Source organism: Phalacrocorax aristotelis, chromosome 27 (genome assembly GCF_949628215.1).
Source record: "Phalacrocorax aristotelis chromosome 27, bGulAri2.1, whole genome shotgun sequence".
NCBI classification, from domain to species: domain Eukaryota; kingdom Metazoa; phylum Chordata; class Aves; order Suliformes; family Phalacrocoracidae; genus Phalacrocorax; species Phalacrocorax aristotelis.
This window is the reverse complement of record NC_134302.1, coordinates 298,617-311,227: the sequence shown is the minus strand read 5'-3', so window position 1 is coordinate 311,227 and position 12,611 is coordinate 298,617. Positions and strand designations below refer to the sequence as shown.

General features: G+C 60.6%; 1 protein-coding gene across 1 annotated transcript; it reads left to right on the top strand.

Annotated features, from left to right (window-relative positions):
* The first annotated feature begins 508 nt into the window (after positions 1 to 508).
* LOC142048776 (maestro heat-like repeat-containing protein family member 1) lies at positions 509 to 8,843 on the top strand. The gene is made up of 18 exons (XM_075075969.1): positions 509 to 1,459; positions 1,619 to 1,698; positions 1,896 to 2,021; positions 2,258 to 2,337; positions 2,457 to 2,577; positions 2,856 to 2,945; positions 3,464 to 3,568; positions 3,958 to 4,126; positions 4,703 to 4,812; positions 5,090 to 5,239; positions 5,457 to 5,611; positions 5,974 to 6,127; positions 6,442 to 6,579; positions 6,811 to 6,987; positions 7,371 to 7,526; positions 8,139 to 8,240; positions 8,552 to 8,654; positions 8,830 to 8,843. The coding sequence occupies exons 1-18, from the start codon at positions 1,342 to 1,344 to the stop codon at positions 8,841 to 8,843; spliced, it is 2,148 nt and encodes a 715-aa protein (XP_074932070.1). The 5' UTR covers positions 509 to 1,341.
* Positions 8,844 to 12,611: the final 3,768 nt, after the last annotated feature.

Genomic DNA, 12,611 nt, shown 5'->3' with positions numbered 1-12,611 from the left:
ACGCTTTGGTGCCGCGGGGCTGCCAGCGGCAGCAGGGGAAGATGTGGGCTGCGCTCGGGGGCTCCTCGCCGTCTCCGTGCTCCTGCCCTGTCCCGTCGCTGTCCTGCTGGACACTGCGGGCTGGGGGCTGCAGCCGCACTTACCACATGCGGCGCAGTGGGGTGTCACAAAGGGACGTGTCAAAGGGCCCCACTGTGACCCGCCGCCCGGGGAGGGAGGGGCAGGGTGTCCCCTGGGGAGGCACGGGGCCGGCTCAGACCAGGGCACCTGGGTACTCTCCAGGTGCCTCCAGGTCCCCCTTTGCCCTCATGTCCATGCAGGACCTCACAGTGGCCCTCCGGTGTGAAGGGAGCATGTGTGGAGAACTCGGCCGCGATCATTAACGATTAGCACGAGATAACCAAAAGCTTGGAAAATGTCATTAGCGCCACAAGAAGTTAGGTGGGATAGAAACACTCGGGACGCTGGCTTCACATTTTTTCATGCCCAGCTCTGAGCTTATAGCTGAAAGTGATAGTTCCTACTGTGCTGCAGCGGAGAAGTTTCCATGTTGCTAAACACCAACCACCTCTCCAACCCCTGCCTGGAGACAACATTGTCCGTGGGCCAAAAAATTCAAATTATTAAACTCTCCTGCAGAAATGGGCTGTTCATGGAAGCTGGCCCAAGGAGCAGGAGGTCAGGCAGGAGGAGTGCCCCATCAGGTACCCACGGAGGGCTGGAGGTGGTGGTCAGCCACCACCAGTGCAACCATCGGGGAGTTCTCCATCATGGCCACAAACCAGACTCAGAAAACAAACTGTAAGACAGGGATCTCCATTTCTGAGAGGTTCCCAAAGCCTAAAAGGGGTAAACTCGGGAAGTTGTTTCATCTTCTTTTTCCTTTTCCCTGCACGAGCTCTTTGTGATGAGAAGATGAGAAGAGATGAAGTGGTAAAATGATGGTTTCTGTGAAGCTAGCGTAAATCTCATCCTTTTAACTTCAGGGCTCCGGGACGTGCTGGAGAGCAACAGGGAGATCCTGAGGGGACATGAGGGTGAAGTTGCCTCGGGGTGCCCTGAGAGGACCCAGGTCGCCAGGGGCCACCCTGCCCCTCCCACCTGGGCGACGGGTCACAGTGGGTCCCTTTGTGACCCGCTGCTTTGAGACCCCCTGGCACTGTATATAGCCGGCGCGGCTCCACCCCACAGTGTCCAACAGGACAGCGGCGGGACAAGGCAGGAGCGTGGAGCTGGCGAGGACTCCCCCAGGCACAGCCCACATCTTGTCCCATTAGCCCCGAGGTGTTTCCCCAAGGCTTCCCCCTTCCCCATCCTTACCCCCTTCCTTCATCTCTGAGGATGGTGAATAGACCCCCCAGCCACCCCCTTGTGGCCTGGGAGGAGGTGGGGGTTCCTCAGGAGAGCAGCTCTCCACCGGAGCCCCATGAGGTGTGTGCGGTCCAGCCGCTGCAGGCAGGTGAGTGAGGGGCTCCAGCATCACAGTCTCCAGCCTCGAGGCCCCTGGGGAGGCTGCGCCTGGGGAGTGGGCGTGGGGATGAAGGGCAGAGTTCCTTCCTCTGCCCACTCCTGCCTGCAGCTGTGCTCTACAGCCCTCCCGGCTCTCCTCCTTTGCTAGATGCCAGCTGGCTAGCCGTGTATGAAGAGGAACAGGAAACGGTGGACTTCATCCAGGCTTTTCTCAAGAGCTCAGGAAAGGTAACCGCAGCTATTTCCCTTGCTTCTCTGCCAGCGCCTCCTGATCGGAACCCCAGCTCCGCTGCCTGCTGCTGGCCGGCTGTCGGCTGGGCAGAGCTGCTCTCCCACACGACTCTGCACCCCCAGTGCTCTAGTCCCGCTGGCCATGTCTCCCCTGCTCACACTCCTCCTTCGTCTCTCTATCCCCTGGCTGCCAGGAGGAGACCGAGAAGATGCAGTTCCTCAAGCGCATCTGCACGCTCTGCAGAGCTGCCAGGCACAAGGGCTTGTTGCAGGGCCTGGATGTCTTCTGCCACGGATTTGAGCTGGCCAAGAGCATCAAAGTAAGGGGACACTCGGAGGGTCTGGGGAAGGGGTCAGGGTCCCCAGTCACCGGCACGCTGCGAGGGCAGCATTTGGGCAGGATGAAACATGCATGGACGCTCCAAGGGGACTCAGGTGCTGCTGAGAATCCCCGCCAGCAAAGACCCCAGTGCCAGGGCTGGCAGGGACCGCACTGGGTCTACTGGCACTGGGTGCTGGCGGCTGCCAGGACCCTCATCCCAATTGTGCTCCGCAGGCACTTCTGGAAGAGGAGCCCAGGGACCAGCTGCGCACGGCTGTGCGGCAGCTTGCCATGGATGCCATCGCCGCCTTGAGGTACCTGCCCATCCCTCCTGGGGACCCCTGCCCTGGAGGTCCATGCCCTGAGGTGCCTGAGGCCTCCAGGCACCTCTCCCCAACACCGGCATCCAACAGGCCCCTCTCTCTCTTTGCAGCTCAGTAGAGACAGTGCTGGAGGGTCAGAAGGAAAGCCTCATACATGCCTGCTTCACCAGCGTCTTCTCGCTCCCTCCAGAAGAGGACATGCAGGACCTGGATGCTTCTCTCTACTGCCAGGTATGCGCTGAGCGAGCCCCATGTCCCTCTGGGCTGCCCTGTGCCAGGAGATGGCTGCAGATCCAAGGCAGATTCAGGGTGTCGGTTTTGCTTTCCCGCTCTCGTCCCTTCGTCCCCTCCTCATGGGCCTGGCCGCGTCCAGGCCTCTCTGCCCCGAGGCCTCCCCCAGCCACCGCGAGGCAGCACGGATGTCCTCCTTGGTGTTGGGAGTTCAGGTCCACCTCCTGAGGGTGAGAGGGACTGCCAAAAGATGCCACCACCCTCTGTCCTCCTTGCAGACCCTGGATGCCATGGACAGCATGCTGCGTGTGTTGGTGTTCAGCTCTCCTGCCTCTGGCCTCAGCAAGGAGCTGCAGACTGTCTTGAAGGTCTGGCATTTGCAAAGAGCAGGGTTGGCAGGGGCTGTTCATCTCCCTGGAGGGAAGGGACTGTCCACTCCTGAGTGGACGGTCTCCACCTCAGTGCCATGCAGGGTGCCCACCTCCCCTGGGGGAGCTGAGGGCTGCCCACAATGCTCTTCTGGAGCCCGGTGTCCCCGGGCTGCTGTCAAAGTCCCTTTCCCCTCCACAGACTTCCTCCTGTGTCATGGTAAAGCCTTGCCAGCTCAGGTCCCCAAAGCTTTTCTAGCACCAAAGCAATGGGGGAAATTTGGCCCCTCTCCTTCAGCACCCTGCGTTCCTCCCCTGACCCAAATGGGGCAGAGACCCCACTGGGACCTGCACGGGGAGCCTGGCCCTGAAGTCCTCCTCCCCTGGCTTCCCAGGGGGGCATACCCCCAAGCCTGGACTGTGTGAGTCCAGTCAGGAGTTCAGCAGCTCTGCTTCTGCTGGAGTGGGCCTCAGCTCCCCGGCAGATTGGCAGCTTCTCTCCTCTCCTCCCCTCCCAGATGCTGCTGACCTTGACCAACTCCCAGAGTGCAGCTGTGCGCACAAGGGCCTTGAGGAGGATTCAGAGGCTGAGCCACGTGCTGGCCAGATGGCCCTCACTGGAGGTAAGGAGGCAGGCAGCCTCCAGCCAGGACATCTCCCCTTCCCTGTGCACACCCGAGCAGCGTGCAGCTCAGGGTTCCTGCCAGGCCTTGGGCACCACTCAGCAAGGCTCTGCCCTGAAGCGAGGGTCTTGGTCCCGTGGACTCCTCTCCCCAGTCCCACCTCTGCCAGGACCTGGAGCTGCACCCAGCCCTGTCCCTGTGTGGGGCAGCACTGCCCCAGGAGCCTGGTGGGAGCTGCCCAGCTCTAGCTGCTTGGAGAGCTGGGGCCAGCAGGGCCCTGCAAAGCTCTGAACCGCCTGAGATACTGCCCTGGGCACAGTCTTGGGTTCACGGCTTTGACCCCAACGGCCTCGCCTCAGCCCTTCTGCTGTTCTGTCTCCCTCCCCCAGGCCTGGCAAGATGAGTTCAGCCACGGCTGCTACACAGAGGTCCAGATCCCCATCCTGGGACGGCTACTGGGATGTCTCATCCTTCTCAGCTCTTGCAAGGAAGAAGAGAGCAGCCACGTGGCTTCAGATGCTCTTTACTCCATCTACAGGTTCATTTGTCAGCGAGAAAGTAAGAGGAGCTGTGTCGTGGGCTGGGTCCCTCCACACACAGACTTCTCCTGATAGCGTCTGCTCCTCTTCCTGGGCATCGCGCTGGACCGTTCTGGTGCTTGCAGGAGGCTCTCTGTCACAGTCTGCCAGCTTCCCTGACCTCCCTGGCCCTTTGCAGCTGCTTCCCATAGGATCCCAGCTATCATTTTTCTGTGGAGCGGAGTGCTCTCCTGAGGTCCAGGATCCACTCTCTGCTGCTCTCCATCCTCGTTCCTTTCAGGATCTTGAGCCCCCCTGTTTTGTGGTCCTCACACCCACAGCTACCATCGATTACCACAGCCTGAAACCAATTCTTCCCTCTCATTGAACAGCAGATCAGGCTGGGCGTCACCCCGGCTGCACCCTCCAATGCCTGTGGCAAGAAGCTGACCCTGACACCCTCCAGAAATCCCCTTGCCCACCACCACCTACCCTGACTGTGGGTTGTAACCCCTCGCCGCGGCCATTCCAAAAAGCTCTTTTCAGCGTTTGGTAAGCTTGTTGGCAAAGTTGCTGCCTCCTAACAACAGCTCTTTGTTTTCCCCTCCCCATTTAGGTAGGACGCGGTCAGAGGACAAGCCACAGCATCAACAGGCCCAAAGGGAATGGGAAGCTGAGAGCACTTCCTCGTGTTCTTTGCTCCACAAAGCCAGCACCCTGATCATGGTAATGATCTCCCCCCTTGCTGGGACTCTTGCCTGTGGCATCAGCAGGGGACTTGTGTGAGCAAAGGCATCCAGAATCAGTGGGGCTGGCGTGGCCTCGCTGTCCCTGCTGAGAGGGTTCCTGCTGTCCCGGTTCAGGGACGATGCAAGGGCTGCTCTCCAGTGTCCCAGCAGCAGCTCCAGCCCTCCTGGCCACCAGCAAGCCCCGCTTCTCTGTAGGGGCAAGCAGCACCATCAGGGCAGTCGTGTGACATGTCTTCCCTTCCTCCCTCCCGTAGGCAGGTAAAAACTACCTCCGGCCTTCTGAGAAGACAGGCATTGTCCTCACAGCCATTGAAGCCATGAGGCACTCCAGCACCTATGACAAGCAGGTGGCCAGGGCGGTGCTGAACAGGACCATGAGAGACCCTGCCTCCTGGCTGACAGATGTAAGTAGCTGGCCTGGCCTGCCCTTGAGCCCTTTCAAGCCTTATGCCTTGCCCCTGCCTTTGCCCCGCCTGTCCCTGCCTTTGCCCTGCTGTGCCTTGCGTCAGGCACCTAAAGCCATTTTGAGCCACCGGAGAAGGATGGGAAGTTTCAGTGGTGGCAGCTGAGGAAACGGCTGCACTGCAGTGGCAGCGCCACCTTCACCTGTGGCCCCTCCAGGTGCCAAGCATCGTGAGGTGCATCCATGAAAGCCTGCAGTCCACCAGCACAGTGTCAGGCCGGGAGAGCCTGGAAGCCCTGCTTGTCCTCCTGGCCTGCAAGTACCCCAGGGAACTGGTCTTCAGCATGGTGATCAATGTCCCACTATGTGACAGGTATGAGCCCCGACAGACCCAAGGGCTTGCTCCATTTGGGGAGAGGGGTCCCAGAGGCTCCCTTGGCTGCGAGAGACACTGAAAACTGCACGACATCCCCGAGGAGCGGGACCCTCCATCCCACCACATTTCCCAGCCCTGGAGGGTCATCCAGGCCTACAGCAGGCAAAGCTGGCCAAGCCAGGGCCCAGCGCTCCTCCCAGCCCCACGAGGAACACCACCTCAGCCCTCTCCTGCTTGCCCCCAAGCGAGGGGGGTGGGCAGCGCCAGGGCTGCGAGGCAGCCCAGGACTGGCTGGACTAGCCTGGGCACAGTGCCATGGCTGCGGCAGCCCTGCTGACGAAATGCTCTGTGCTTGGCAGCGCTGCCCTGTCCATGTGGGGGCTGATGCTCTTCCAGAACAAGACACCGACTGAGTTCCTGCCCGAGCTGAAGACAATCGTTAATTCACGGAAACGGCGGCACCGCAAGCTGATCAGCACCGCTGTGTTGCACGCCTGCAACATTCAGGAGGCAGTAAGTGACCAGACCTGGCCTTGCTCACCCTTGGGGATGTGCACGGCCGGGGACAGGAGACGCTTGTCGCGACCTGTGTGCCCTGCCTCCTTTGGGCCAACTCTTGCTCTCCAGTCGCTCCTCAGAGGCGTGAGAGCAAGAGGCTGCTGACAGTGGGAGGACAGGAGGAGCCAGCAAAGGCACTGTGCGGTCCTCCATGGGCAGGGCTGCTCCCACAACGGGCTGTCTGGTCCCGGTGCCCTTTCCCTGAGCTGCCAGTGGGAAGCAGGAGCCCCACGGGCTCTGCCCGTCTCTCACTGCCATCTTTGTTTCAGGTGCAAGACTGCACCAACGCTGAACAGCCGCGTTTTTCCTCCATACAACTCCTCCAGGAGCACCTGAGGGGTCCAAACCTGGGGTTTCACTGGCTGGTGCTCATGGGTCTCATCACCCTCTCAGAAAGACCCAAGACGGTGAGCAAGGCGTCAGGTTGAGCCACGTTGGCCAACACGGTGGCTTGGCCTTGGCTGGCAGTCAGGAGATGACTGCTCTCCCGCATACCACGTCTGTCTCCAGCCAGGACTGCTGCTGCCGTGACTGCTGCACCAGAAGCTGGAGGGGAGGCTGGTGCTCAGCAGCCAGAACATGTTTGCCAGGGTGGTCTCTGAACGCTTCACAAAGAGGAAATTCTGTGCTTCATCCAGGCAGGAAAAATCCAGGTCCTGCTGCCAGATGTTGTGGAGACCCTGCAGGATGCCAACAAAGACATCAAGAGGATGGCCCTGCTGGTCTTCCAAAACATGGTGCATTATATGAAGAGGAAGAAGGCCAGCCGCACCGCTCTCCAGTTCTCAGAGAAGCTCCTGCTGCTCTTTGATGATGTAAGGCTGCTGCGGGAGCCTGAGCTCTGCAGATGGATGCTGGCCCATGATAGTTGCCCTTCAGCCCAGCCCTATGTTGGCATGACCTTCTCCCCTCCTTGAGCGATCCCTCAGGGCTGTGTTCTGGGCTCTGCAGCCCATCACGGCTTCCCCCTGGCAGGCTGATGCCTCTGGGCAACTTGCGACCCCTGTGCTGGAGCCCAGCCCGGCCCCTGTGCAAAGCATCTGCAGACCAAGAGCTGCTCTCCAAGCCCTGAGAGCTCCCCCAGCTGCGTGGCCATGCAGCAGTGGGCAGGATCCGACCGCAGAGCAGCTCCCCTCCAATCGGCCGCGCCAACGCCTTTGCTCATCGTGTCCTGCCCTCCTGTCCTCCTCCCTACCAGGAGTGCAGCCAGCTGCGAGAGACCTCCATCTGCCTCTTCAAAGACCTGATGGAGGCTGTGGTGTGGTGTGACAGAAGGAGGATGAAGACCAAAGTGCGGAGGGGGCTGCTCCCGCTCTTCTTCCACATGAGTGACCAGAGCCCGAGCGTGGCCAAGGTGCAGATTTCAAAGCTGGCTAGTGATATGGGGAAAGGTGTGATGACACCACCGGGGTGCTCTGGGTGTGCTGGGTCAGGGCTGCTGGCAGCTGGCACGGGCGTTTCCCAGAGCTGCCCTACCTGGTCAGCAGGTCTCAGCAGCAGCAGCCCGTGGCCACCGAGGCCTGAACGCACCCTAAGGGCTGCCCAGATTTCCCTGCAGCTGTTGGAAACCAGGGCTTTGAGCCCCTGCCCCCCAGGGCTGTGCCCAAGGGTACCCGAGATGTTTAGGCCAGCACATGTCCCAGCTCCCTAAGGGCAGGATCACTCCAGGGCTCAGAGCTCTGCCCACCTGGAACCGGGGCAGCTCCAGCTGAGGAGCCAAGTGTCCCTCTGGGGGATGCCCATGGGAGGTGCTGCTGGCTCTGCCCTGCCCCAGGGCCTCTGGGACTGGGGCCCTCACCGCCTACAGCGTGAGCCCACAGCTCTTGCGAATCTGTTCTGCTGGCTGGCAGGATGAGATACCTGAGGTGGTGGCTGGGAACGGCTGGCAGCCCGGCCAAGAGCAAGGGGATGCCAGGTCTCCTTTCCCAGGCCGTGGTTCCACCTCCCATCCTCTGCTGCTCTGCAGGTCTCTAGGAAAGCCCTCGCTGTTGTGGCAAAGATCCTGGAATGGGAAGAGCTCAGGCACGTGATCTGCCCACAGCAGACTCAGAGGATCACAGAGTGCTTGGTAAGGACAACCCCCAAGCTCCAGGGCCCTCCCTGCCCTCGAGCACAGAAGCCGCAAGGGCTCTTCTCCAGTCCACTCTCCCCTCCCCACCAGCCCATGTGGGCCCTGGCAGACGGACAAAGGGGTCTCTGGACCCCCGGACCACCCTCTGCCTGTGGCTCTCTCTGCTCCTCAGCCCTACAGGGCTCTGGCTGGGAGATGGGAACAGCTTGTGGGGGGAAGGTGGGGGGAAGGGGATCACTGGCTGGAGGGAGTGCTCCAGCCCACTGGGGAGGGTCCCTGCCAGCCCCATGCCCTTCTGCTCTCTCCAGCTGGTGCAGGACAGCAGCAGGGTTGAAGAATACCTGCAGCAGAGCCTGCCATACCTGAAGGATGCTCAGGCCCCCTTGCGCGAGGCAGCCGTGAGGTTCATCGGTGAGCCACAGCCCCCGCAGTCCCTCTTTGGGCAGCCTGGCCCCAGTCCCCGCCGCTGCACTGGCACCAAGGAGCAGCCCTGCGGCTGCCCGAGCCCCAGCTGCCCCGCGCAGGGCCTTGGCCTCCCTCTCCCACCCCTGCCCACGCAGGTGGCCTTGGTGGCCGCCTCGCTCAGTCCAACCCCACTGAGCTGCTGCTCTTGCCCGGGCTCAGCCCTGATGAGGGGGAGGAGGGCGTGCGGCCCAGCCGGCAGGGCGGGGGGCTGCGCTGCTGGGAGCGTGCTGGGGAGCAGGGGGGGCTGACAGAGCTCTGTGCCTAGGGCTTGCCGCGCGGCCCCTGAGGGACCAAAGCAAGGAGAAGCTGGCCGAGATGTGCAGCGGTGAGTAGGGGCAGTGCTGTGTTGGCCAGGGCTGGAGGGGCAGGGGACAGAGCCTGGGCAGGGTGCTGCCATGGCTGGCCCTGCTCCAGGGAAGCGCTTCAGGGCCAGGGGAATGTGTCGGGGCATTTGGGGCATTCCTGTGCAGCAGCAGCAGCAGCAGCTGCCGCTTTCTCCTGGCCGGGGAAAGCGGCAGGTGGGGCTGCCACGGTGTGCAGGGGATGCCTGGAAGCCTCTGCAGAGACAGCCCTTCATCTCACCTCTCTTTCTGTCACAGCCCTTCAGTCCCTGCAGGAAGACAGCGACCTCTCCATCCGTTCCCTGGCAGCTCAGACCGTCCTCATCCTGAGCTCTCCCAGGGTGCAGGAAAGAGCATGACGCACCCTGCGAGCGCTGTGCTGCTGGTGCTGCTAAGCCAGGCAGAAGAGGTGCAACGTGCCTCAGGAAAATGCCTGTCTCTCAATAAAGCCGGAGCAACAAACGCCAAACCCCTGGTCTCCTTCACACGTGTAGCACCAGGAGCGTGCTGAGCAAACAGCATCCTTGCTGGCTGCTCCGGCTGCCTGCAGGTCACTCCCCCTCAGCACACCCTGGCTCCAGGCTTGTGTTACAAGTGTACCTCTCAGGGGGGCTCTCTCCCGGAGAAGCCACGTTTGTTCCCCCCTGGGCAAGTCTTTTCTTTAGAGAGCCAGAAGGCAACGGGGAAACGGCAGCGTGAAGGCACCGCGATTGCCCGGAGAGCTTCCTGACGCTCCCGCTTTCCAGCAGCTCGTGGCAGCGCAGCACCCGCTGACCCAGGGTGTCCTTGTACCAAACTCCCAGCTGCTCAGCGGGGATGGAGGGGAGCGGGACCGACAGCTCTCGTCCCCTGGGAAACAGGAAACTCAAGGGGCTGCCCAGCCTGAGGACTCTGGCAAACCTGACCATCACCACGTCTGCAGCTCTGCTCGTGGCTCCCGAAGCGCCTGCAAGGGCAGCCCAGCCTTTGCACCCAAAACCCAGCAGACATCAGCAAGGCGCTAACGCGATTTCTGCACTCGGGGGACTGACATGCGAGCCAGGGTAGCAGCTTTCCTAGCTTGCTTCTTCTGAGGTGTTGGTGATGCTGGGCCCAGCCTTGAGCCTGGCAAAGCGCATGGATCCAGGCAATCTCTTGGGGACGGAAGGGGTGGGCGATTTCACTTTGCTATTAATACCTTGAAGCAAGTGGATTTGACCCAGCCACACCTTCTCAGCCACCCGCGGACAAGAACCACACCATGAGCGTGCACGTGGCCTGCTCAGCCCCACTCGGGCGCAACGTGGCGATCGTTAGCAATTCTGCCGCCTGGGGTTTGTTTTGGCGCCTCGGCAGTTTCTCAGCCTTCCAGGCTCTTTTGCTGGCGGGCTAGCAGGAAAAGCGGCGGCGTGCGGGGTGTGCCGGAGCCTTGTTGTCAGCCTGCCCTTGTCACCTTCGGCCAACGGCTCATCTGTTATTAGCAGAGGGCAGGACAACTGGTCACAGTGGAAGCAGCACATCCCTCAATTCACAGTGAGGGTTTCGCTGTTCAAAACGAGGCTTTCAGCTTTAACACCGGGGTTTGGACCCTAAAAGTGAGGTTTGCGGTCCTAACTATAAGGCTTTGATGTGAAAAGAGGGTTTGGGTGCTTTAAAGTGATTCTTTGGGACCTAAGAATGAGGGCTTGTCCCTAAAGAGGTGGAGTTTGGAGCCTAAATGTGATACATAAAAATATATAAAAGTGGGATATAAAACTGAGGCTTTGAGCCTTAAATACAGATTTGAAGCGTATAAGTGACGCTTTGGGACAGAAACCTGAGGCTTTGAGTGTTAAAAGAGGGGCTTGGGCCATAAACGTGAGGGCATGGAGCCCTAAAAATGAGGCTTTGACCCTAAAGAAGACAGGTTGAGAGCCTGAAAGTGAGGGTTTGGGACCTAAAAATGAGGCTATCATCCCTAATAGAGGGGTTTGGAACTTGAAACTGAGGCTTTGAGAGTTAAAAGAGGGGATTGGACCCTGAAACTGAGGGTTTGAGACCTCTAAATGAGGCTTTGTGTCTTTAAAATTGGGGACTGGACCCTGAAAGGGAAGGTTTGGAGAACTTAAAATGAGGCGTTGATCCTAAAAAGACAGGTAGGTTTGAAGCCTAAAAGTGACGCTTTGGGACAGAAAACTGAGGCTTTGAGTGTTAAAAGAGGGGCTTATGCATAAATGTGAGGGTTTGGGACCCTAAAAATGAGGCTTGGACCCTAAAAAATGCAGGTTGAGAGCCTGAAAGTGAGGGTTTGTCACTTTAAAATGAGGCTTTAACCCCTAATAGAGATTAGAAGAGTGTATCTGTCACGAAGCAAGGGTAGGGCACGGGAAGGGTGGTCAGCTCCAGCCTCCCCGTGGGTCTGTGGGCATCGCAGCGAGGCCCCAGCAAGCACCTGCTGTTGCTGCTTCGCCACTTCCCCACGCCGTGATGGAGTCCGGCGGGTTTGCAAGCACAGTGCGAAGGTGCTAAGGGGGCTGGAGGGCAACCGCAGGGGTCCTAGAGGGGCTAGAGGACAAAGAGAGTGCCTTGGTCGCCATGACTGCCTCAGAAAGAAAGGGGTCCTCAGGGGCCCAGATGAGCCATGGGAGGCCCTGGGCCCTGACAAACCCCTCTGGAGGAGTGCTGAGGGGAGTGAGGTGGTACTGTAGAGTGGAGGGGGCCAGGCCCCAGTCTCGTGGGGTTTCATGGCTGCTAGAGGTCCTGCAGAAGAGGGGCCTGGGGTTGCAAGGAAGGCCCCCCGAGGGGTCCTGCGTGGGCTGGAGCAATCCTCACACAGCTACAGAGGCAAAGGGAGGAGTCCTGAGGTTGGACTGTGCCCGAGAGCCCTCCACTGGCCCCAGAGAAGGCCCACGGTGGGCTTTTGCGCCCAAGCAGGGCCAAGGGAGGGTTCCTGAGGCTCAAAGGGAGGGAGCAAGGAGGCGAACGGAGGGGTGCTGCGGGGACCAGGGGGCAAGCTGAGGCCTCTGGAGCACATCAAAAGGGGCACTGGGGCGCTGAGAGGTTCTGAGGGGGCAACCGCGTCAGGCTGAGGCAACGCCAGGGGCAACTGAGGCAACAGAGGGGTTCGGAGGGGACTAGCGGCTATGAGGAGGCCTCCAGGCCTCAGGGGACTGGAAGGGAAACATAACAAGTCTCCAGGGGATCCGACGGCAAAAAGAGAGTCACCCCCCCTTACATTTCCGAGGCAGCTGGGGTTTATCCACTGCTTTCCCATGCAGTCCCCAGCTCTCCCCACTTGCCCTCAGCCAGGCAGCTCGCACGCCCACACCCAGCCAGCTTGGGCAGAGCAGGGCTCTGAAGGTGCCTGAGCGTGGTCACGCTGGGCAGCGGCTCCTTGGCACCTCTCAGGCTGTCAGAGCAGGGGGCAGAGGCGGGAGCTCTTCCAGGGTCCCTTGGCCTTTGTTGGGGTGCCTCGGACTGCCTCCGTGGAACAGGCACGCTCAGGCAACAGCACCGTGACTACAGCTCCTGGCACGTCCTGTGGACCAACGTGGCCGCACAGCAGGCCTCTACCAGAAGATGACAGCTCCCGGCAGGCCCGGCA